The sequence below is a fragment of the Saccostrea cucullata genome, unplaced genomic scaffold (assembly GCF_032062105.1).
Source record: "Saccostrea cucullata isolate Sc308-1 unplaced genomic scaffold, CSIRO_AGI_Scuc_v1 ctg754, whole genome shotgun sequence".
NCBI classification, from domain to species: domain Eukaryota; kingdom Metazoa; phylum Mollusca; class Bivalvia; order Ostreida; family Ostreidae; genus Saccostrea; species Saccostrea cuccullata.
In genome coordinates, this window is record NW_026927699.1 from 33,009 (window position 1) to 60,379 (window position 27,371).

Here is a 27,371-nt window from a genome sequence, read left to right on the forward strand (position 1 = left end):
TTTTAATTATCTAAGCTACCTGATGAGGTGAAAAGAAGAAGAAAAAGGTTGAGGTGGAATTGGGAACTATAATTCATGTGAGAAAATTTCAAGTGATACGAAGTTTTTTGTTCTTTTGTTTTCCTAAAGATTTCTCAATGCAAGGATTGCATCTACGGCCTTATTTTTGTAAGTACCCTGTCTGTCTGTCTGTCTGTCTGTCTGACTCTCTCTCTCTCTCTCAATGTGTGTGTGTGTGTTTTACCAGAATAATTTCCCCCACGGATGGTTCATCAATTAAGAAGCCCCAAATTAGATTCTTAAAGTTAAGTTCCGTAGAATTTCCTTTTCTTCTTGGCTTTTATAACTTACTTAGCTTGAGGGGAAGGGAAAGTGGATTTCAATAAATCAAAGAAAACGGTTAATTTCGGATTCTTTATTAAATAAAGGTTAATGGGAAATACGGAAATTAAAAAGAAAGTAATTTTTCTCTGATTTATTTTTGATCTGCAGGAAATGCTATTTGTGTGTTTGTTTACAGTACATGCATTAAACAATTCAATAATTTAATTTAAAAAAAAAACGTGAACAGGTTTAAAAAATTTAATTTTTATTCATTTATTTTTTTTTTTTTTTAGCAGAATCTAAAACATCGCTTTTTTATCGCGTAAAGTATATTACATTGTACATTTTTTAGCATTTATATATTTTTATACCCCCGCTGAAAAAAGCCTGGGGGTACATGTATATAGTGATGGGAGTATCCGTCCGTCTAGCCGTATGTTTGTTCGTCCGTCCGTAACGCTTCTGGGTACCTATCTCTTTTCCATAACTCCTCCTTTACCATGGCCACTGAATAAGATTTAATGATTGACTCTCACAGATTCTTTATCACATTGTGTCATTGTGTAAACTTTTATTTTACTTTTGATCTAACACTTTAATATGTTTGGTCTTTCATAGCAAAACGTGGACTTTGTCATTATAATAATATTTTAATATGGGGGGGGGGGTATCATTTTGCGAGCTCAGTGCTCGCAGTACCTCCAGTTTAAATTGCATTAATCAAAAAATATTCTAGCAAAATTTCTAACAAAGTAAAACTTTTTAAAAGCTTACTGCAAAATAATACACAAAGTATTTAACCATTGTTATTTATAGTACCACACACCCCTTAATTGCGAGTGCCATACCAAACGTATTACATATGACTCGCAAGTACTGAACTCCTCTTGAAATAATATAACAGTATTACGAGGACAGTCTCTATCCGTTTCTATCTGTAAGGCTGAATTCTGTAATATTAAGTTATCACTTATGTAATAAAACATTGTAATAAATTTGATAAATACGTACGAGCCGGTACGTCACCTTAATACCTCTTCAAAATATCTCTATGTAATTCCTGAACCAATTGAGAGAAGTAATTGAAACAACAATAGTCCATTGAACAAAAAATTAACTTAGTCATTAAGGGTGAAGTAAAATCTTTAGGAATTCTCTTTTAATTCTCTTTTAATCGGATTTCATTTAGATTTAAATTATGCAAATATTTTTCCTCCAAGATAATTGCAAGCAAACAAAATGACGAAGCGAAAAATCACCTTTTAAATTTTCACGCTGGACGCACATTTATATAGTGGACAGATTTTTTGTGTGCTTTTTAAGGTCAACTGAACTTTTATAACTCCCACATTTTGTTTTTAGAATTTTTTAAAACCATGAATACCAAATATACATTATTTTTATATCATATTTATTAAAAACGTTTAATCAAATTAATGAAATATATCGTACTTTATATTAAGGTTGTATTTTATACGTAAAAGGACCATTCACTCGTCTTCGTCATTTTAAGTCTATACTTTACCAATTTGGTTCTCTTAATCTTCTCATTCCCATTTTGTCCATGTTAGCGTTATTTTGCCTTTTCAATTCTCTCGCAACAATTTCTCACCAGAGGGCCGTTTTACGCACTCCAGCACGTGAAGTGCGCCCTCTGGTGAGAAATTGCTCTTGTAACTGGGCAAATGTGAGAAAATATACAAATACGTATGTAAAGGTCTTAGGCAAGTTTTTGTTGTTGTTTACTTTGGGTTCAAAATATATGTATCTGCCTCTGTGAAAAATTTGGATCAGGCATAAACGTCTACGGGCGTGGTGAGTATGTCAATCAGATCATATAAATATATTTCAAAAAGCAAGCCGCGTGGAGGATGCACTGTATGATTGATTGATTGTATGTTGTTTAACGTCCCTCTCGAGAATTTTTTACTCATATGGAGACGCCGCCACTTGCCGGTGGAGAGTTGCAAAATTTGCCTATACACGGAAGTTAGGGCCATTGAGCAGGGAGGGATCTTTTTCGTGCCAGCACCTACTGCGACACGTGATCTCGGTTTATACGGTCTGATCCGAAGGACCGGTCTCACGTCCCACAGTGGGATTCGAACCTGCGACATAAGGATCAACTCCTTACTTCGCGACTTTAGAGCAGGCACTGCGCTACGCGACAGACAAGGATGTACTATAAGATTGATCCCACCTCTGATGTTTCAGGGGTTCATGTTTCTTCAAACTAAGCCATTGAAACATAAATATTAAGTACTGTGTATTATGATTAATTTCAGAGTGTCTTCTAAAAGATAACTACCTAACATGTGCGTATTCATGCAAGTTCTATTCAATTTCCATGCAATGGAGTATTTGCATCCTTTTGAATGAAAATAAGAAGTTTAAAAGGAAAATTGTATTAAGGAGGATTTTTGAAAATTCGGTTAGATCTCAGAGAGATGACATCAATGCATGTACATACATGTATATCCTTACGGAGACAAACTTATCAAAGAAAATGGAAATTGATCTAAAATAAGTGAATTGAATGTCTACATCATATATCTGAAAGTATATGTCCAATTCCGTACATCAGAAAATGCATTATAAATAATTCTCAGTAAAAGAGAAAAATAAATCTCGGTAGACGCGATAGCAATGAAATCGATTGATTGATTGGTTGTTATTTAACGTCTCTCTTGAAAATTTTACACTCATATGGAGACGCACCTTCTTGCCGATGGAGAGTTACAAATTTTTACCTATACTCAGGTTCTCATGGCTTTAGAGCAGTGAGGGATCTCTTTCATGCCAGCACCTACTGCGACACGGGATCTCGGTCTATACGGTCTCATCCGAAGGACAGGTCTCCACGTCCCGCAGTAGGTTTCGAACCCGCGACATAAGGATCAACTCCTTACTTCGCGACTTTAGAGCAAACACTCTATATAACCACTGTGCCACGCGGGCGACCAATTGAGAAAATTTATATTAATGCATACCTCTTAAATAAATTCTTTTGGCCTTCTTATTTGCTTTTTAAATTTATAAGTAGTCATGCAATCTCGTAAATGATATTATTATAATATTATGCGCAGGTATGATCATTGGAAATTGTTTTAAATAGTTTAGTGAAATAAATATTTAATGTGTAATTTTATTCCGGTAAAGTGAGTATTGATTACTTAATTTATTAAATGCCATTTTAGGTCCAAAACGAGCAAGTCGTATTACTATTCGAATTTCGACTTATTTACAACAAATTAAGGCATATATTATTACACCAGAATTCAATATTAGCTGAAAAACGGGACTAAATATTATCTATCATTGTTGAAATTCCATTGTTGCATGATATAAGTTGAAAAAAATACTTGTCTTAATTTTTTTGTTAAATGTCGTTGCTATGTTGTATAATTGATGACCAGCGCTGAATTGCGAACGTGACGATCGCTATTGAACAGATAACAAAAACCAAAATATTTGACCGCTACTTGTCACGTTTTAGCATAATAAGGATTATTTTGATTTCAAATAGCACAATAAACCTCAGCTTTACAAATCAATCAACACCAACAATAAACACAATTGATCTTTTTTAAAAAAAAAATCTCCGAAGATGCCAAACTTAAATTTTTTCTGTCCCAATTTAAGCGTCAAAAAACTTTTAATGTGTATTCTAAATCAGTATTTCTAATCCTACGAAGCCTCTTCAAATTTTGAATTAAAATTTATTTAAAAAGTTGAGAGGTTTTAAAAAGACTATCAAATTAAATTTAACTTATATATTCTAATTGGATTAAGATTTAGAGTCCTTCACGGTGATAAAGTTAATCAGTAGAGGGGTTTTAAAGGACCTGGATTAGAACAAGTGTCCTTTGTATTCACGTCTCTGTATATATTTTTCATTCATACGGCATATTTCTGGCTGATAAGCCGATTAACAATATATCGATAGCTTAAAATGAAATTCACGGAATATCGGACTTATCTAAAATTATAAATATTTCATGCGAAGGGATTTAAGTTTTATTAATCTTCCTCAAATGTGTTCGGAAAGAAAAAAAACAATATTCGAATCAACTGACCGAGTAGGTAATTAAATATAATTGGTCATTGACTCTAAAACGAGAACTGCTCAGCTAGCAGAGTTTGCGCGGATTGAGTTAGGATTATACAGTGAATGTGTGTGTGTGTGTGCAGTGATTTAGATGAATTTGGGTCACGTTCGCATACTGTTATATCGTAGATAAGTAAAAACTTTCAATCACTTTGGACATCTATGGCGTATGGGGTAGACCTACCTCTGGATTGAACAATTTACGGGTAAGGGCTCTTGACTTCACATGTTCATGTTCAAAGTTAAGCAAGTTTAAGAAAACTTTAAGCTTGTACCTGCAGTATTGATTATGAAAAGAATTATTTTTCGTTTTTCTAAAAAAAAAATACTTTTTCTTTATGCGAACAGAGAAAATGTGCTTAAAATTAACACAGATGGAAGAATTTAGAACTACTTTGTTATTAATCACGGTTTGTGATAACTTTTGTTAGTGGGGAGAAATATGTGAAAGAACACATCAGTACATAGTTAAGTTGTTGTGAAAATAAGCTAACTGTTACCATGTAGACATATCTGTCTGAAAATGAAATGTCGTCCGTTGCATATAGCTTAAATACCATGCTAAAAAAATTCCACAGTTGTAAATAAATATTTTAATTTCAATGACACTATCAGATGTGAATTGATTGAATCATTTCTTTATCTAAAAAAAAATGCGACAGTGGTCCGTAGGACACACGGGTATTTAAGCGCCTTTCCGTGCTCCATGTTTAATTACTGCATATCAAATTATAGGGCTTTATTGATTAAAAGTTTGATAATTTCTCGCTGAACAAACAAAGTGCAATTCGTCTACACCTTGTTTAAATAGATACTCGGTGTTTTAATAGGAAATAAGTGTCTTATCTTAAAACACACAGACGAACTGCCGCGGTAGATCGTAACTTTTAGCAGTCTCTTCCAGCAAAGATTTTTAGCAGATAGTTTTGTATTTAGCTGCATGTACATTTATCACAAAAAATTATAAATGATATCCTGCGATAAAACTTTTGTATACTTATATCATACATGTTGATAATATACTGAGTAATCTCTCTCTCTCTCTCTCTCTCTCTCTCTCTCTCCCTCTTTAAACATTTGTTTGATTAAAAAAAAAGGATCAATCAATTATTTAAAAAAAGGATTTTTGATTTTAATAATTGATGCTATATGATGTTTTTTTTTCCAAAATCTATTTCAAATAAAGAATGATTTCATTATTGATCATACATGACAAGGACACTGAAGATGAAATTTCCCAAATGGGCAAACAATATGATAATAGAAATTTTAAAATGTTTAAGGAGAGGAACTTACATGTATACATGTATTCTTTTAAGTAAGTTGAAAAAAAAAAACTTATTCCCAATCCTTTTTGTATACTAAATATATAAAAAACGCAATATCTCTGAAACAAAACTTATCTTAAAAATAAATTTTGCGAAAAATTCAAATCTACGTACAATAAAAGTGCATATTTATTATGCTTTGTATACTATTCCCTTCATATTTATTTTTACAGCATTTATTGGCGACGCGAATAAATTGTCAGCTACAATATTTATTTAGGTTGGCAGGAGATGCTGTCCCCTGCTTAGATATAATTTATTATGATATAGACATACATGTATTATACTAAAAGATACTGTCAACTTATTAAAAACTTGAAATTTGGATGAAGAGTTGATCTTTATTTGACTTCTTAAAATTTTGTTATTGGGACTAAGTAACTAAGAAAAAATAATAAAATATGGTGAAGGGGAAGGGTGGGGCATAGGATTGAGAATACGTTTTCAATTTTGTCGGTAACAAAATTACACAGGGGAAATTGACCACCTCCACACCGATTGGGAAATCAATATTTATGAACACGCGAAAATAATTTTTCCACTCGTCTTCTATATGTTGATTTCTTTTTTTTATTTTTTATCTTGAAGTGTGCCTGATCACGACTGTTTTTTCCATTCCTTTTATGGAAGTTAACATATTTATTAGTATATGTAGTATGTAACTTTATACAAAAAAAAAGTATACTTTTGTTTCAAACAACAATTAAAAATATTGAGTAAATAGGTATACGTAAAAATAATTTATAATCCATGGATTATAAATAGGCTTGAACAATATTAATAAAGTTTTTATTTTTCAAAAGAATTGTGGGAACCAATCTAAATATAAATGCAGAAATTTAATAAAGAATTAAACTATATTCAAGCTCGAAGTTTCAACAGTTTTAGTCGCGAAAAACTCTCACTTTACCATTTTCAGGAAATTAATTTAAAAAAAAAAGTTGGTCTAACTACTTAACAATACTTAAAAGATTTTCCCGGGGAGGCCAAAATTATTTTAACTAAATGTACATGACTGTATGACCTATCACACAGATGCACAGTAAATCAATGCAGGGAATATGTACTGAACTTTCTATGCATATTTTATAAAAAAAAAATCTATTATGTAATAATGAAAATTAAATAAAAAAATGAACAAAATGGGGGTAACTCTTTATACTTCACCAACTTTAAGATCTGTTTAAAATAATTACGCCATGTTAAATCGAGCGATAATCAAATCTTGACAATCCGTTAACAGATAGATAATGTCTTCAGCCATACGTCTTTGATTTAATGCCAATAAATTAGCTGCATCGATGCAAAAATGACAATAATTATTTTTCTCGCTTTAAACCTTTAAATTTCTGAAGATGACACAAATTGTTTCGAACATGATGCGAATATTATCTGAATAGGTCGTGCATTCAATCCTAACGCGGTAATAATCTGATTTTGCAGCGTCATAACTTGTAAACGTGACTTTGGGGATTTAACTGTTAATCAATTGTTTTACAATGCCCTTAAATATATATCGAGGTCAAAAAATTTATGACCGATAAACTTCCGCTCTGATAACATTGTTTGTATACATTCTCGGCTTTATATCAATTATGACATGTGCTCAAATACTTAACTGAAAGTTGCGCTATTGTGTTCGTTCAGTGACTTGACAATATGGGGAGCTCTTAATGTTTTAAGGATGAAAGTGAAATTCTAAGCGCATGGTTATGTAGAAAATGTATAAAGCAGTTCAAATTTGATACCCATTTGTGAAACGAGAGCATTATATTGAAAAATTGTAAACTGTATATTTTGAGAAAGGAAGGAAATTATATCAATTTTATTTTTGAAAAATGGCTGAAAACATCGGAGTAAAACATCGTAGTTCTCGTAACAGGAACGTCAAAGACACTGGAGACGAAATGACGTCATCATTAATTCAGACCAAGAATAACCAGGTATCCTACATCGATGTGGAAACCACTAAAGACTGCTTTACCGATGACACTTGTAGTGAACAAGAAGAAACGTCCGAGAAGCCCCGATGTGAAAATTGCGGGAAAATTTTCCTGAAACTTGCCGGGGTGGGGCTGTGTGGAATTGTGTTTGGGATAGCTCTCGAGAAGGCTAGGGGTAAGAATTCATCTTTTATGATTAATATAGGATTCATGTTCAATGCTGTTAGTATTGTTAACACATAGGCGTCGGAAGCAAATTGAAAGTGTGGGGGGGGGGGGTTATTGAAAGTAGGGTAAAAAAACAAAAAAGGTAAACCCCAAATTTTTAATGCCTATATTATGTACATATTTGCAAAAAACGTGGGGGGGGTTGGACTTAGGGGGGGGGGCTAAGCCTCCCCCCGGTTCTGACGCCTATGTAACAAATCTGTAACATAAGTAAGCTTAATATAGTTTTATATTCTTCATGCTTTGAATATTATAAAGCCTGCATGCATGATGTATGTTTTTAAATTATAAAAAAAAACTATCTATTTATTCAAGTAATTGCAATGAAATTATGACAATTCTCATGCATTATTTTCTAATTTCAGTGTTTGAACCAAAGAGTATCAGAGACCAGATGGTATTTCAAAACTTCATCATGTTAAAAATGTTTCTTTCGGCCGTGGTAACAGGTAAGGAATTCATAATTTCTCATTTTTTTAAAAACAGCACTAAAAAAATTACACATATCAATGTCCCTTGCAGAGTTTAAAACATTGTTCATTCCCCTCCCAGACATATAAATGTATCAGTCAGTGTTAGAGAGTGAACTGATAGAAATCTTTGTTAAAAAAATTATCTGAATTAAAAGATAAGACACCCGATTTTTTTGAAAATTAATAAAGCCAGACAGGGAAGACCGAGGGAGGTAATAATTCTCTGTTGAAGGACTTGATGGCCGTGATTTACGACAATTGATAGATTATCGAATATTTTTTTTTTTGTCTGGGGAGAAAGGTAGATAAGTTCGATTATTCTACGTTTAAAGTTATAAAAGTAAATTGATCCAGACAGCGCCCCTTTTCCATATTGATACTCCAGGTAGAGAAAACCATATCACTGATAAGGATAATACCTAAAAACCTGGTGATTTGCACCCCCGAACCCCTCCTCCTGTCTGGAGACACTGTTGGGGTCTGTCATCTTCAAATTTAAAATTGTTACATGCATTGCCAAAAACTTTTCACTTACAGTGAACCTTGCACGCAGAAATTCTGCGCAGTCAACATTTTTTGGAATGTTGACCCGTCGTCAAGCAATGTTGACTGTCCCTATGCTGGAGGATGAGGCTTCATTATTCAGCGCGTAACAGTTTTTTTTTTCAATAAAATTAATGCTTCTCAACGGATCAGAATCAACAAATTTACATTAAAGTATATTATAGAAAAAATGTAAAACAAACGTAGAAGTAAATGATAAAGAGAGGGTACACGTAAAAGGGTTGCAAGAAAAGAAATTTTGAGAGTGTGGGAAGAGAAAGGAGGGAGGTGTAAAGAGTGGGATGGTCCGGAGAGACGCAAGGATATGGGGACATAAAAACACTTGTTTATTATCGATACCTCCTAACATTCACAAGGTCACATTTACTAAATAAACTCTTCAGTTTGAAATTGATTTTATAATGCTGCACAAACGTGTACATTTATGCATTATACATGCATGCATTGCGTGTTCACGTATCTTCGAGTAGTTTATCGTCAAAGTTTACAAGACGCTTTAGAATCAAATATAGACCATCCACAATCCATTCCTTAGAGCACCTACAACATAGGGGACGGACACAAATTGAAATGGGGGGGGGGGGTAAACAAACAAAAAAAAGTTAAGCCCCATTTTTCGTATATTTTGTCTATTTTTTTCAAAAAAGTGGGGGAGGGGGCTGACCCCCTTAGCCCCCATCCCACGGGTCCGACCCCCCTAGCCCCCCCCCCCCCGGTTCCGACGCCTTTGAAATATATAAATAAAAATAGCGGGTGATATAATTAAAGAAAAGAAACAGAATACTTATGCGGCAATTTAGAAAATGAAATTCCTTACTGCAGGTCAGCTATGCATGGCGATACTTTCTATAGTCCCAGCCACAAAGCAGAAATTCGAGGAAGCATCAAAAGACTTCGTCTCCTGCTTTACTGACAAGGGATTTCTGTCCAGTGCAGTGGGGCCATTTCTGTTGGGCATTGGAATGTCACTGTGTGGTGCTGTAAGCTGAATTTTTTCATTTTGGATTTTCTAGATCATTCACTGTAATATTCTGTTGAAATAAGCCTTTTTTAAAATTTCATTCATTGATTTGGAAATTTCAATATTCAATCAAGCTAATGCATAGCGTTTTTTTTTTGTACTTAAAAAGTCTCTGGAGCTTGAAAAATTCCGTGATCAAATATTCATTCAAAGACCCAAAATTTTATTCGTTAATCATTACTATTAAATATTTTAACATTTAAATATATTTTTCCGCACAGTAGTTTTAAAATCAATTTTCTTATTTATTTTTAAATTACATTACAATGTACCTTATTAGATAGAATACAAATGTCATGTATATAACGAAAGACGGTTAAAGACTACTGAAAATAAAAAGAAAAAAATATTATTTTAAAATTTTACATTCATATTAGATAAGAAACATGTTGATTCATTTAAATGATTGACGATATTTGATTTTAAGTTTGATTTTTGAATTTAGTTATTAGATAATTTGGAATCATCCTCTTCAGTATACTATGTTTTATCTCATCATGCAAGTATGACTTTTGGTTCCAAAAAATACATGGTTAAGAAATATAATTATATCAACACTATACATGTAATTGTCAAAAAAATTTGCTTGCAGAACGTATAAAAATCGTCTACTTCTTTAGAAGTTTATTAGAACTGCATCATTGATCTGTTTTTTTTTACCAGTCCTCATGCGAAAAGTACAATGCATTTTTCGGTTTACCACCTAAGGCTGGAGATAAAAGATCTCTTTAAATAAAAACATGTCATTCTGATTTTAAACTTATGATTTGGAACAGTTCTACTAACACAGAAACCTTTGTTCTGAATATTAAATGCCAATTATTATCTTGGCGCTGAAGTTTTTAAGATAGCGAGATCTTCAGCCAAATTCTTTAAGGAATCTGACAAAGCTATTTCATGTGCTCGGCCACGGGGGGTGTTACTTATCTGGCGAACAACTTATCTATTTCCTTTGTACATTGTCGAAAAAGTTCAAAAGATATGTATAATAGGCGAATGTATCTTCAAACGTTTGTTCAATAAATTCTTTACAGATTCAAAAAAGATTGAATATGATGTTTAATAATGAGTGCAGTTACGAAATCGTAACAAACTTCTCAATGGAAATTTTGGTGTTAGGTGAAGACTCAATTATATTTTATATAAAACGATTTCACATTGCAATTTAACAACATCTCAAAATCTTAAGTGAAGTTATTTCAAATTTATTATAGTCAAAATTTATTTTTTATGTACATTATAATTCTTTTATTAAAACCTTCAATTTGTTCAGTACAATAGCAATGAAAGGTTTCTTTTTATCTAGTTAATAAGAACATAATATAATGAACTTAAATCACAACCCAACTTTCCATATGTATATTTATAATTTTATGTTCAATTTTATTGCTAGTGTCCGGGTATGGTTTTACCACAAGTTGGTGCGTGGGTCCCAAACTCTGGTAAGCCATTTACAACAATAACGAACATATTTTATTAAAAGAATTAAATGTTAATTAAATAAAAAAAATACATGTACATCATGTATATATCATATATTACATTGTACTATATTTTAAATTTCATTTTATACCGTATAATATTGATAGACTTAAATGTTACTGCTTTCAGTTTTTACTTTACTTGGTGCTTTGATTGGTGCTCTGTCATACGGGTTGCTTGGTTCCCAGCTCTCTACAGTAACGAAACCAAAGTACTGCATTAAACATCAACAGTAAGTACGATTTATTTCAATAAATAATAAACAAATTTACATTTTATTAAATTATATACATAAGACTTGATCTTGCTAAAGTGATAATTTATTGCTTGCAGGTTTGCAGGATTTTTCTAGAGGTATTAGTGTATTTTTCAGGCAGCAAATTCAAGCATTTAACTTTTTTCGACTAGTCTTGTAAATGAGGAGAATATGTTCTACAAAGTGTACTGTCATATTTTTTTTCGAAAAATATGATGTTCGCAATTTTTTATATGTGCAGTAATAGATTTACCTACTATAACTTTCCTTGCTCCAATACAAAACATGTTTTTGAACATTGGTGTTAGGTGTGAAAAAAGTTGAACCACAATCGATGAAATTGTAATACTTTTTTTGTTTAATGGTTTAATTTAAAAATTAAAATAAGTACACGACAATATATGTATATATACTCATTTACTTATCTTAATTTTCAAATAAAAATCAGTATAAACGACACCGTCGTATTGTTACGTAAAATATTCAGGCTCAAATCAACATTAAAATTCATTTTAATGTCTTTTGTTTGTGTGTATGTGTGTTTATTTTTAAAGCCAAACATATCAAAAATCATTTCATCCCCTTTTTACAGAGTCCATGAAAAATTAAATGTGCCATATGCAGCTATCGCTCTTCCTATGGCAGTGGTATTAGCTGTTGTAGTTTTTATAATAGAATGGTTCTGGCCATATGAAAAAGACTTAGAAACTTTAGGGGTAAGTTTATACCTTTAAATTTCTAAAAGGCCTGATTGCGAGTTCATTTCAAATTCATGAAAAATGAAAACTACAGCAGATTCGAAATTTAAGTATTGTATAGTTACATTGATTTGTTTTATCTGAAAGTTATTAAGTATAGTCACTGGTTTTGTCAAATTGTCAATGGTTATTAGTTAAATCAACAGTAAGGACAATATAGCCAGATATTGTTTAATTCCATGTCGTTTTGAGAAATCGATATGTTGTAAAACTGACGCATTACGGACCAGTAAATGAGACGTCTTTACGGAGATTTTTTTGAAGGACAATAACAGAATAATATTCTCATTGTACTAATTTGCAATTACTGTATTATTCATGATGTTATAAACGTTAAAATTTTAACTCACAATGATTTTCAACTAAGTTTTTTTTTCTCTTTTAAACATGTATTTGGCTTTTTAATGTTTCTTATTATTATCTTTGTTAAAATATTTCATTTTTCAGCGAGATACTCTACTCAGGTCTAATGTGGTTACAACAATAGCTTGGCCACCTTATTTTGGAGGTAAAGGCATCTTAATTAATTATTATCTTTGAATGGTTATTTGAAGTTTCAAAGTAGATTTAATGAAGATGGGACTGAAACTGATAATTTTATGAAAATAATAATTTTATTTTTGAAAATATAACAAATTTTCCTTTCTGTTTTAATTCGAATTATAAAAATCTTGATGAGAAAATGCCTACTATGATTAATAAATAATGTATAAAATATTAAACACCCACACATATAACAGAACACGGATAAAAAATAAAGCTATCGAACTGAAATGATATATATTCTTATTCATTGTTTTTAAAACTTTATAAAACTCTAGGTGCATTGGTTGGTTTACTCCAAATTCCCGTGATCCTCTTGGTGAAGGATACGATTGGTGGATCCTCCAGTTACGTCACAGTTGTTGCTCAGTTATTCTATACGAAAGGTGCAAAACAAATGTTTCCTTACTTCAGTCGGAAAAGGCTGGGTGTGTCTAATTGGTGGCAGGTACGCTTACAAAGACCATTGTCAAAACCAAACGGAAATAGTAAATGGAAATACTAAAACAGAACGCAATTACATCTTTGTTGTTCAAGCAATTTTAGATAGAAGCTTCTACATAATGACTCTTCTTAACCGACACATTTATGATTTTTCAAGCATTAAATAAATTTTTTATGAGGTTTAAACAGACGATTTTTAATCCTTATTCATGCAATGCAAATTTTGTTAAGAAAAAAATTCTAAATCAACACAGTTTTGTTCATTCCTAAACAGAAACAAATAACCAGAGATTTTATTTGCAGCAATAAACATGTACTTTGCAGGTTATATATGTCACTGGTGCAATAGTTGGTGGGGCTATTTCCGCTGCATCCTCGGATTCCTTTGGTATCGCTAAAGGTGTTCCGGTTCATATGGCATTATTAGGAGGAATTATTATGATCTGGGGTGCCCGCTTTGGATCAGGTTGTACAAGGTAAAAACCTTTTTATTAATTAAAGATTAAAGAGCATCAATTAAAATTGAGCATTGTCATTATCCTTAAATTCACTCATTTAAATATAAGGAAGGGTGCAAAGTCCTATGTAGACATTGATGAATCCAAGCGGTTCAGGTGAAATGACACGTTATTCTTAAAACATTCAAAAATTCGAAAGTCTTTAAGAAAAGTAATTTATCAAAATCTTAAATATGATATTGGTAAAAATAAACACCTAATGTCATTCACTGATGCCAGGTAAGAATGAAATATAATATCAAAACAAACCATTAAATTTTATTTTGATAACCTTCATGTTAATGCTGAGTCACAGCACAAGAAAGTTTTTTGACCTTCAGATTTATCTGATATGTGATCTAAACAAGGTCATATTGCTCTACCCGGCTGCTATCTAAAGAAATGGGAATAAAAAGATAACCTAGTATCCTAATGCAAAAGCAAGGTCAAGATAAAAAGATAAGTGTTTTGACAAAACACACAGAAATCTAAAAAAAGGGAGATAAAATATCTCAGGTATCTAGGTAACATTAAATTAATAATTTTTTGATGAAGTTTTTCCTTAAAGGTGATAGGGAAAACTTGATCTTTCATTTGATAGGGCTTGACAGATCTCTTGCATATTTGCATCAACAACTTTTTAAAGGAAATGAGGAAAATATTTTGTCCCTTATCAATTGAAAAAGAAACACAAAGGATACTTTATCATCAGTTTTGAATGATCTTTGCGCCAGCAGAGAAAAACTTTTTTTTTCATTGCTGTGATATTTCTTTTCTTGATGGATATTTTGGATAGTTGTTTTTAAGGTTCCACTCAATAATAAAATCAACAAAATATGATGATCAATAAATTGATGATACATTTGTACAAGCAACATAGTATTTAAACTGATATCTTTTTAAAGATCCCTCAAAAATATTTCTTATTTCTGCGAAATAAATGGCCTTCTCGTTTTTGGGGCAGTTTACGTTTACATATTTTCGTTGACAGACACCAACAAATCACGTTCCTCCTGTCCAGTTTCAAAACATTCGACAAAAGCACCTTTCTCAATCAACTGCTTTCCAGAGTTCTTGTCCGCTTTATTTCACAAATCTTATATATTTAAGTGTTTCCATTGGATTAACATTGAATTACAACATACGTTTAATGTAGGGATAATTTCATACATGTTTACAAATTTGTTCTTTTTCTCATTTTGGCCATTCCAAGTTTTTTCTATGTTTAGCGTCCGCGTGCGCCTTGGTTTTTGACACCCCATATAAGAAAAAACACATAACATTTGAAGTCCTGAAATTGATTAATTTAATCGAAATTTTTAAATTTTGTCAATTTCTCCAAATAATTCTATACAGTAAAAGTTATTTTGGGTGTATTTTAAGCATAATCCTTTGTTTTTGCCTAAGAATAGATATTTCTTCTATTAAAGCAGTTTAGTTAGATCAAATCATTTGAAGGGCGTCATTTTTATCACTTTTAAGCCTGTGTTTTATGTTTTGGCTTGTGTGTTTTTTGCGAATAGGTAGGTAGGTTTTTGAAAGATGGGGTGGACGCTAAACAGAGAAAAAAACTTGGAATGGCCTTAATTTGTGAAATGCCTTCTCCTTCATTGCACCTGATCCCACCTCTGATGTTTATAAAAGGCCCTGCTTCCTCTGTTCCCAATTTGAGTACTTGTTGTTTCAACTTTTAATATATTTTATAGCGAGCGTCGCGAAGAAGACTCAATAGACTGACGCGTGTAGGAACAGAGGAAGTTCGGAATGAAATCTGTACATACGTCAGGCAAATTTTTGTGTTAAACCTTCCCAGAATTCCTTTCCTGCCCGATACTCTTTGCGCGAATTAATAAATGAATACTAGTAATAACGTATAGCATAAAAGGTTTTCAGTTTGTAGAAATCTTTAAAAGAAACAAAAAAAAATAACTCTGCAAAGTCTTTCGACAAAAATTGCACTAGGTCTATAGCTTTAACTAGACGCTCGGCTGTTTCCGTAAACCCTGACGAGCTCTCGTGTGACGTCACAGTCTAGATGTCTTGTGCGACTTGACGTTTGAAGTGGTGGATCAACGTTTCAGGTGTATTTTTGAATGTACAACTGCGCTCGCCCAAACGGTCACACCGTAAAACACATTATTATTTTTTTTTTTATTTTACTCCAAAATATGACTTTTACCTTTCCGCCGAAAGTTATAGTTCAAGAATACTAATCGTACCACAATGGATTTAGAGGAGGGGGATCGGGGGGCCTGGGCTCCCCTCTTGTATCCAAAATATGCATAAAATTTAATATAAATCTAATATTATAATTTTTTTGGTGTGGTTGTGTGTCCCTACCTCGACTCAAAACTAGCCGCCCCCTTCTTTTCAATATTCCTGGATCCGCCACTGGTGCATATTGATGTTTTATCGCATATTTTCTTTCTTTTACAGCGGGCACGGTTTGTCGGGGATGGGACTGCTATCCTGGTTATCGTTCATCGCTGTGCCTTTCATGTTCGCCGGTGCAATCGTCACCGCCTTCGCTATGCAAGCTACTGGTGCCTTAGACACTTACGTCACATCCTTTGGTGACGTCAGCTGAATTTATAAATTGAGAATCCATTACGATCCCATTTCCGGAGGAATTATTATGAAATCCAATAAACCGGTGATTTGTATATGCAATAATCAATTCATATGAAAGATATGCATCTACTATGTATCTGATTGTGTTCATTTACAGTATTACAATTAATGATGTGTAGCTCGAATAAACAAATTAAACTTGCCATATTTTGATACATTTTCATATTTTGTTGACAACTGTTGTTATTCATTTATGTATAGAATTTCTCATTAAATGTAACGTTCCTGAGAAATACATGCATACTGAAAACTATGATAATAGGGAATAGAGAAAACTTATTTGTTGAATAATATATAATTTTCTCACAATGTTTTGTGCCTTTTGTGTACAGGATGCACACGGGAAGAACTATGTTACTGAACACTGTTTTGAGATCTTTTTCTCCCTTTTTTCAACATTTTTTTTTTTAAAAAGGAAGAACAATGGTAAAGAAGTTCTAATGTCTTTGCATGGTTTATTCGAAAAAAAATTCAAAAGGGAACCAGACACGCACACACAGTTCATTATATCATTTGAACTCTACGTATAGGAATTCAGATAGGATTTTATTATAACCGATTCTTTATGATATACTTTTTTCTCTGGTATACATATACGTATACATATACTTATTTGATCACATTTGCACACATTGTTGTATAATGTAATCTTGCTTCTTTAGCATCATCGAAGACTTGTTACAATGTAACTTATTGCTATAACTAGCTTGTTTGCGTTAAAAGGTGAAGGTATTTTTGTTTTTAAATCTTGAATTAGAATTGTTAAAATTATGATAAATGAATTTTTGATTGTTTTTCTGATGAAATCAAGTGTACAGAGTGCCAATATATTATTTATTTGTTATCATTATTTATTTATTGTGCCAAGTTATGAAAGCAATCATTATGGACATGATAATAAAAAAGGAGTCCTGTTTTTTTCGTTTTTTGTTTTATTCCATAGTATTTTTACGTCACAGTTTATTTAAATGCCGTAGCTACCCACACGCTTTATAAGCAAAATAATTGTAAAATGTGAATACTGTGAAATTTTAATCCGGTCTCCACGTCCCACTGGGGATTCGAGCCCCCGACGTAAATATCGATTCCTTACTTCCTGACTCTATAGAGCAGACGCTCATACCACTGCGCCACGCGGGCGACTATGCAATAGTGAAAAGACATAAATAATTATGACTTGGATCAAAAGAATAATAAAACTAATCATACAAACACTTTTAGTATTCTTTACTGATTTTATAGAATAAAATGTCCATTATGTGGCTGCAATGAATAAGAACAATGATCCCTGGGTTTTTCATCATTAATACATCGCATGTTCTTCCCAACTTATTTCTTTTTGAAGAACATAATGTTATTATCTTTGTTAAAAAAATGAGATGAATTCATTCTCATTACCAGTACATTCCAAATAAGGAAGTTATATAACAACTACATGTATACCGGTCTTGTAGAGTAGGCTTCCCCCCCTAAAATCTTTCCCCCCGGAAAACTGGCTCTAGAGTAGAATTTCCCCCCGGAACACTGGCTCTAATGTAGGATTTCCTCTACGGTAATCCCACACCAGAGTCAAATTTCCGGGGGGAAATCCTACTCTGTGTAGTATTTATAGAGTGCGATTTTCCCCAGAGCCAATTTTCCCCCAATAAAATATAATTGCTCTGCTTATGTTTGAGGAGGAATGGTTGGCACATTGCTACAATTGTTCCTTCTTCAAAATGGTGACCAGATGTATTGAACATACGTGTACGAAAAATGAACATGAATATTTTCAATCTGATTTTTTTTTTGGCTTCACCGTCAAACCTTTTTTTTAAAAAAATCAAATAAATTGATGAAACTGGAAAGGACTATAAATTTCCCCAGCGTCTGTCCGCCCGTCCGTCTGTCTATATGTCCCTCTGTCTGTCTGTGTCTCAAATGGTTTTCCGCACTTTTTCCTAATGCCTGAAGACATTGAGCTGATTTTTGGTATAGGAGTATAATTATATCTTGATGAGTTAAAGTTCAAATCTGCGTTTCGTTTCGCTTCAATTTTTAAAGGAATTACGACCTTTTATTTTAACAGTTTTTCGGAATACTTTTTACACGATTGGATATATTGAGCTTATTTTTGGTAAGTGAATTTCAAGTTTGCACTGCGTTCCACTGGGTCATTTTCAAGAATATATTTTAATATTTTACACAATCCAGACATCCATTTTTTTGTCTGTTTCATCATATTCTGGGAATGTTCACATTTCTTTTGAATGCTATATATTTTGGTTGCGATTCCATGATTTGAAATATATGCTTACAAAATTCTTACAACATAAGTTTAAAAAACACTCATTTACCTTTTAAAAATCAGTTTGTCGTTTATCTTTTTTTGCAAAAATGTTGCGGCTGTGGTTTACATTGATTATAACAGGGGGGAAATCCTATACTCTGAGAAAGAGAGAGGGGGAAATTGGCTCTGGTGTGAGATTTCCCCTCAGGTGGAAATCCTACTTTAGAGTACGATTTCCGGGGGGAAGGGAAAGCTGACTACGGGTGAAATCCTACTCTACAACACCGGTAATGTTCATGGTGTAATATGATTTCTATCTAAATTCTCTTGTGTTTTACACCCTTACCAATTGGTACTGGAAGAAACCTTTAAACTCGTCGGCTGAAACATGTTCAATCACAGGCAATTGGAGAGCACATGAATAATGATATTTAGTTACCCACAATTCATTTTTAACAAATGAATTAAAAAAAATTAATTAATTCAAAACGTATGGCATATTTTTCAAAGGATTACTAGTATATGGAATTCTGTACACAAGTATATTGTTCTTAAAAATAAATCTTACGATGGACGAGCGTGATCAATAAGTTTCGGATAACAATTACAGCTAAGGATATGAAGTCGAACATTATGATACATAGTATCGAACATCATTGACATTAGTCCATGTCCATGCCAGGAGTGCATGATGACCTACTTGTATAGTTCTAATTAATTATCAATGATTGTTGTAATATCGAAATGATAAGCATTCAGAAATATTAAATGATTAATAGAAATATTAGGATATTCACCTGATAATGCCCACTCATGCATTATTGTGTATGATATAATTAACCCACCACATCACCATTCCAATTTAAAAAGTGAAAGGTGACCGGTATCCATCTCTGATTATGTTGTATCATGGACAATTTTTCCTGTGCACCCTAGTTAATTTTACCATTTTCGTAAATACCAATACCGTATCACAGTGCCAACAAACGACATTTTCCAGACCCTATCATTTTTCCATTTCACTTCCCGGAACCTTTTACATGCATATTTCAACCGTGCAAGGAAGCGTGCCTTATTGTGCTTCGGAGTGTGCGAGAGATCCGAAATGTTCCTCTGTTTTACACAATTCTCGAATTCAGATGTGTATGCTGTTGCGCTGTCCGTTAAGTCCTGCAGATATTATTCAAGATACTTCAGGGAATGGATGGGATTATTTCGTTAGTGAAACTGGTAAAAGTGATTTTCTTTTTTTCTCTTTCTTTTTGAAAATTAAAAAATTATATGTAGTGGTGCCATATGTAAAGATTTGTTGTTTCTGTTAAAACTAATTTTAGAATGCAGTGAAGGCTGGTTCCGATTTGAGGATCATTGTTACTATCATAACTTGACTATAAGTACGTGGAGCGAAGCTGAGGTAAAGATCAGATTTTATAAAATTGATATTGATAATTGAAGTTGTAACACTTTAATTGATTGGATAAAAGATTAAGTTTATATCGTATAACATAAGTTGCACTATGTCACAATGAGTTTGATCAATAACGTTTCACTCCGCTTGACATTATTTTTTAAAATAAGCTCAATTTGAAGCCATTTTTGGATGAAAAATTGTCTACACTGAAATTGAGTTATAAGGGATTAAAGTTTATTTTAAGTATGTTACTTGATATTACATAAGTTTTGGCAGTAAATTACATTCTTTATAAACCGCTTTCTAGATTTAAATTTGCAAAAAGTTACAGTGAATATTTCGGTTATTATAATTTAACAGAATTTCATTTTTTTGTAGAATGTTTGCAATCATCATGGCGCTCACTTGGTTGAAATAAATTCTATGAACGAAAATTTATGGCTTGATAGAGAATTAACTGATGGTAAGTGAAGGAGCGTGATTCTGAATTCTTAATGTGTGGATTCTTATGCGGATCATCGAGATGAAGGATACGGAAATAACGAACAGTATTCAATATCAAAGTCCATAAAACAATACAAAATAGGAGCAGAGCAAACACGGACCTCCTAAACATCAGAGGTGGGATCAGGTGCCATGAAGGAGTGAGCATCCCCTGCTGACCGGTCCCACCCGCCGTGTGCTCCTTGTCATGATCGGGAAATAACGGAAAAATCCGTCGTCCATTCATGTATAATTAATGGACTAACAATAAGTATGAAATACTTCAGTCAGCATTTGACTCAATGATAAATTGTATTTGATGACAATGCCATTGTATCGGTCATAGAACTTACGAAATGATGACTTTAAATGAGACTGTTGATATGCTTGTTTCATCGACTTTTTTTTTATCAATAACTTACCTCGTTTTAGAAATTGTTCATAAATAGAGAAGCAAGAATAAAAGATACGAATGTTTTTAAGTATAAAAACATTCCTTACTCTATACAACAGTGATAAAATATCAATCAATGTATAGCACATAACTTACAAACTATATCAAGGATTGAAAAAGTGATATGACTTAAAACAAATAATTTTGTTTTAACAAAAATCATCATAATCAACCACATTGAAGGTAAAAAAACTGTATCAACTACAATTATTATTATATTTATGTTGCACTGATGAATATTATAACACTCTGAAGAATACTTGTTTTACCCAAATTTCCTATAATGACCTACTTTGAAATTAACCAATACGTTGTACAGTAAAATCTAAACCAATCAATGGCAATCTATAACAGGTCACGCTGTCTTGTCTCTAGGTCATAATTTATATTTCGTACAGTAAAGTTGAACTGACACAATTCAATATCATGAAATTTTAATTACCCCGACGTTAACGAGACTTTGGAGAGATCAGGATCATACATATATGACTTTCAAGTTTGAAGATGAATTTATTATGTTCAAGAAAAAATACGTACCGTGTGTTATTGTTGATGTCGGACAAAAATGCTTTATAAATGTAGGCCGCATTCACATATGTATAAATTACAGTTGATAAAACAAATTGTATCCATGACTAAATTGTTATATATTTTTGAGTTTATTTTGGTTAAAATATTTTCAAAAATTAAGTTATTTTTTTAAATAAAACATCTTATAACATTTGAGTTATTACTATGCTGTAGTAATCTTTATTATTATATACAGCTTTTAAACTTTCAATCACATTTTTACGAAATTTTGAAAAAAAAGTTTCAAATATATGCAAATAAATTTATTTTGTTAATTATATAAAGATACTTTCTTTTCAATGAGATTCTTTTGATTAAAGTATGTTTTTATCTCACCCAGCACTTGATAAAACAAATTGTAAGTAATTGCCAAAAAAATTTTTTTAAATAAAACATGTTTTAAGAATTTTACTATTCTGCAGTAATCTTTATTATCATATACAGCTTTTTCAAACTTTCGATCGTGTAATGGTTGTAAAGTTATTCAGTTAATTCTACCATTCTTTTGATTATTGCCGAGATTTATAATTGCCAAAATAAATACATGCAAACATTATTCTCCAATTAATGGCGAACGTCATCAAAAAATTATCAGATCAGGAAAAGTTATCAAATATGAACAATTCAAATGCATGTTTGGCTGTAGAATAAAAAAAAAAATTTAGACCACATTGATGTGTCGTCTTTTGCAGCATAAATACTGTAAATTGCATAAAGTTGCTGTTGAATGTCGGTTTTTATAGCTAAGCAGGGCTATACCATAGACCTCCCTACACATTTAAACAACACGACTTTAGTCCCAATAAAGCAGTAAAACAGGAACATGATTTTGTTATTGTATATTCAATAAAATTAATCAATACATATTACGAACAAATTTGTAAATTAAAAAGACTATTTTTAATGCAGCGAAAGCTCAAATCGTCTGCATTCCATACACAGGTAAGCAAACAAATTTTCCTTCTTGTGTTAAATGAAACAGCGTAACCGAGACACGGTGACCTAATTCGTTTCTCTAATGAGGAAACGATCAGCCGTATTTTATCGATCTAAGTAGAAGAGAATTTAAGTCCTTGTTCAACCCTTTTAACCAGTTATAAGTACTCTTCTATAACATATTATTGATTATTTAAAAATTATATGGAGATCTTGATTTGTACACGGGTATTTAGTTATTTTGATAAGTAAATCTTATGATAAACTAAGGTGATTCAAATAAATAAGTAAGATAATATTTCTTAAATCAAACATAAGTTGGCTATAGATTTAATGTTATAAATGTCATCTTAAAGTACCTTCAATCAGTCTTAAGTAATGCCTAACCAACAATTTATTACCCTTTGATTGATTTATTGTATGTTGTTTCACGTTTCATTTGAGAATTTTTCACTCGGACAGAGACGTCACACTTACTGATGAAGGACTTCAAATTTTGACCTTTACTCGGCACTCAGGTACATTGATCATTTATGATTGTTGTGCCAACGTTACCCGCCAGAAACGGAACTTTCGCCTTTTTAAAGGTCTCATCCGAAGGAACAGAATTTTTATTTCACAAGACCGATACATAGGTCTGTCGCTACCGAGATTCGAACTCACGACCTTCTGATAACAGAGAGAGAGAGAGAGAGAGAGAGACTAGTATAAGCTGCCAGAGAACGGTTTATCAGCCTTATAATTTTTACGTGTAACTGAATTGCTGACACAGCAATATATATTACATGTACATTACAACTCTGCAAGGAAGCGTGGATTATTGTGCCTCAGAGTGTGCTAAAGACCCCAAATGTTCTTCTGTTTTACGCAATTCTCGAACTCAGTTATGTAACCTGTTCCGTGGTTCTTTAAGTCCTGAGGACATTATTCCAGATTTGCCAGGGAACGGATGGGATTATTTTGTTAGTGAAAATGGTAACTCGCTTTCCTTATATCTCTCTTCTTCTTTCACTTTTTAAAATTATCAAGAACGTGGTGTCATGAATAAAAGTAACTGTTTTTCTTTGAAAAAAAAAATAATTTCAGAATGAAGTGACGGTTGGTTCCGGTTTGAAGATCATTGTTAGTATAACAACCTGACGGGCAGTAATTGGAACGAAGAACAGGTATTTTTTTCTATAATGAATAAGGTAAAACCAAAGGTTTTAAGAGAACTTACGTTAGGAACCGCTTGTATTATGCTGTAAAATCATATATTTTCATGGAGTCAAATTTCCAGGTTTGGGGGAAAAATCATGGTTGGTTGGGATTTGATTTCATGGTTGAAAAATGTTAATTTGTAATTTCATTGAAATGTTAATTTCGTGGTGGTCTTATATTAGTGGGTTTCTCAATACTTCAAAAACCATGAATATTAAACCCTACACAAACTAATGATTTCACATTAATAACAAATTTTAGGTGGTGGTGAGCATCATTTGAGTTAATTTCGAGGAAAAACAAGATTAATCCCCAACAATTTTTGCAAATCCTTTTTTTCAATAATAAAATACGAAATCATTTTATATAATCGAATTCGATTAACTCCAAACTCATATTTTTTCCTTAAGCCACAAACATTAAAAACCGCAAACAGGAATTTAAAAGTCGTTTCTAAGAGAAATTAAGCATGAATATTTCTCCTGCCTTCATCAATTTTTTATCTATATATCAGGTGAAAAATTCTTGTAATAAAAAAAGGTTCTCAACTTGTAAATGAATTTTGTAAATCTTAAAATATTTTGAAATTTAGTTGTTTTATCTTAAATTCTGCAATATTTACTTTAATTGCAGAGTGTTTGCAATCACCATGGAGCTTACCTGGTAGAAATAAATTCGAAGAACGAAAATCTATGGCTTGATAGAGAATTAACTAATGGTAAGTGAGGGTGATCCAGAATTCTTTACGTGTAGATTCTTATACGAGTCATCTAGTTAAATTAGTCGAACGGAGTAAAATATACATTTATATAATATGCGAGGGTTATTACGAAAATTTGTGGACTTCGTTTTAACGTCATTCAATATTTTATTCAAATTTGGAAGAAATATTTTAACAATAAATTCAAATGATTTGTATTAGAAAATTCAAAATAAACATGATTTTTTACAAACCTATCTTTAATTAAAAACCACAAAAATCTGAATACGGAACTGGTCAAAATTTAGCAATTCACAAATAATACACTAAATAATCATGCTGCATGTAATATCTGTAGTCATATTTTCTCTGGTAAATGCAGAAAAAACGGAAAAAAATTCTATACTTTAAATTAAGAACTGTTGTATTGATTTATATCCTAACTTATGGCTAAATATTTTGCTACGTGGAAAAGAAACCAATTTAAGAAGATAGGAAATCCTCATTAAAACGACGAAAATGATGACGTTATCAAACGTCATGGAGCAGCTGATACATGTAACGATGCAGTTTTGTATCACACTAGAGAAAATCCCTGAATAAACTTTAGATATATTAAAGGAATAAAAAATACGTCACAAGTATTTTATACATGTGTTTAAAAATAGTACAGGCGGTATTTGAGTGACAGAGTCTCTGTATCGGACGAAGACAGGTTAAGAAACTGTAAAAGCTGAACAAAAAGTTCAAGAAGTTGGAACGTCATAGAATGACATAGGTGCGTCAGAGTTACTGATCTTGTGAAAGCACCGAAAAGAACATTGACAAAGAAAATTATTTAGCGAGAACAATTGTTAGAAAGAAAAACAAAAGTCAAGTGCAAAAAATAAATTTTTAATTAGTGGTTATTGAAGTATACTGATTGAAATGTATATGGATGGTATTTTTAAGAAATTCTTGGCGCCATGTTTTTGACGTTACATTGTAGTTTAGTTTTTTTCCGTGTTTATAAAGCATGTAGATTTCAAATTAAAGTAAACTGGTTTCTTTTAAATTGAATTGAATGACACTTCAAACATCAACAAAACAATTATTTGTACACATGATATTGTGCTTGTTGTAAATTTATTGAAAGTAGTATAACGAAGATAGACATCGCCCGGCGAACTTTTCGAACAATCCTCGTGTAACTAATACATGTATACAAATACCTACCAGTGTACAATTAAATTATAGCCTCAAATTCTATTGCATCTCCATGTCTATCAAAGATTTATAGAATTCCGTTTTCCACTGCAAATAAAGGTGAAAAACACCCATGTTTATACGGGATTTGCATGAGGGATGTTAAAGAAAATACAGAAACATTTTCTAATGCTGGGTCTCGTTACAGATAACAGAAACCGCTTGATCGGGGCTTCAGATGTTGTAACAGAGGATCAGTTTCTGTGGAGTTTCTCCAACACTAAGTTGGAATATCAAAACTGGAGACAGGGGGAACCAAATAATAAACACCAACTAGAACACTGCGCCGTCATAATAAAGGATGGGCAATGGAACGATTTAAAGTGCAACTGCAACCAGGATTTTATTAGCAAGAAAAATTTTCTGTTATCTCTATGTTGGAATGAAAGGTTTGAATATGGGGTCCCGAAGAAAACACAATCACTTTCTTAGAGAAAAAAGTATCTGTCATTCATTTAACTGTTACGATCATTAAACCAGGCAACAACAATTTTTAGAATAATAATTGTATTTATGTATTGAATGCGATAACTTAGTTGGAGGTTTCCGGTAGGATTAATTTTGGTAAAATATAAAAAATTCTTAGATCCACGCCTTAAATGATGGATAACGTGTGATAGAAGGTGTAAGGAATAATTCCAATTCATCAATTCAGTTGTATTGTGATAACCCGCCTGCTGACCACGCTAAATTAGAGGCACGTCTATTTTGAAGATTTGTTAAATATATTATATCCATGTTCAAGGATTAAGTAAAGATCCGTATATGTACATTTTATATAAAACTAACTATTGGCGTCCTAGTTCTAGTTGCACTTGCTACCTGTAGCTGTGTACTTAACGTTCAGCGAAGCTACTTTACAAGGAGACATATTTGTCAATGTTTTATTTTGGCTATTTTAATTGTTATAATTCTGGGCAAATTTAAAATAGGACTCAATAAAAGGCTACCATTTCTTTCTCCTTTTGTAATAAATCATATGATTATTATTATTATGTGTTATGAAAAACTAACAAACTTATTTAAGTGAAACATATTTGAATTTTTATGGGTTTTTTTTTTCATGTTAAATGAAGCTTACAAAAAATTAATTCCAATAACAAAGTGTGATTTGCAGCAAGTTTTATATTCATGAAGAGATTTAATTCAACTTTGGTACGGAATTATTTTTTTTCCTGGAAAATATGCGAAGTTGTTGCCATTCAGGATCATAAAATAGGTTTTACAAATATGTGACTATTTACATGTAATACTGAATTTGAAGGATACATTTGGATGACCTACTAAGATTTACAAATTTTGTCATATTTTTGGAGTGGAAACATAATTAAAAACATTGAAAATACACATCTAATTATACAAATTTAGAATTATGAAATGTTAAAGTAAGCTATATTAATAATATTTTGTATTAAAAAGTTTTTTTTTAAGTTACAATATATACACTCAGGTAAAACGTCCTTATGATAAACTCTTCATTGCTTCTGATATGTACATCTACAA

At 32.0% G+C, this 27,371-nt stretch overlaps 1 protein-coding gene across 3 annotated transcripts; it reads left to right on the top strand.

Annotated features, from left to right (window-relative positions):
- Positions 1 to 17,487, top strand: LOC134275281 (thiosulfate transporter TsuA-like). 3 transcript variants are annotated; one of them, XM_062757556.1, is made up of 11 exons: positions 1 to 168; positions 7,643 to 7,878; positions 8,297 to 8,380; positions 9,791 to 9,948; positions 11,383 to 11,431; positions 11,601 to 11,703; positions 12,320 to 12,443; positions 12,933 to 12,993; positions 13,307 to 13,476; positions 13,797 to 13,948; positions 16,406 to 17,487. In XM_062757556.1, exons 2-11 carry the CDS (start codon positions 7,668 to 7,670, stop codon positions 16,554 to 16,556), a joined length of 1,263 nt encoding a protein of 420 aa, XP_062613540.1. In that variant the 5' UTR covers positions 1 to 168; positions 7,643 to 7,667; the 3' UTR covers positions 16,557 to 17,487. The 3 variants fall into 3 exon arrangements, with proteins under 3 accessions (XP_062613540.1, XP_062613539.1, XP_062613538.1); XM_062757555.1 differs by lacking the exon at positions 1 to 168 and adding an exon at positions 4,229 to 4,638; XM_062757554.1 differs by lacking the exon at positions 1 to 168 and having other exon boundaries at positions 7,412 to 7,878.
- Positions 17,488 to 27,371: the final 9,884 nt, after the last annotated feature.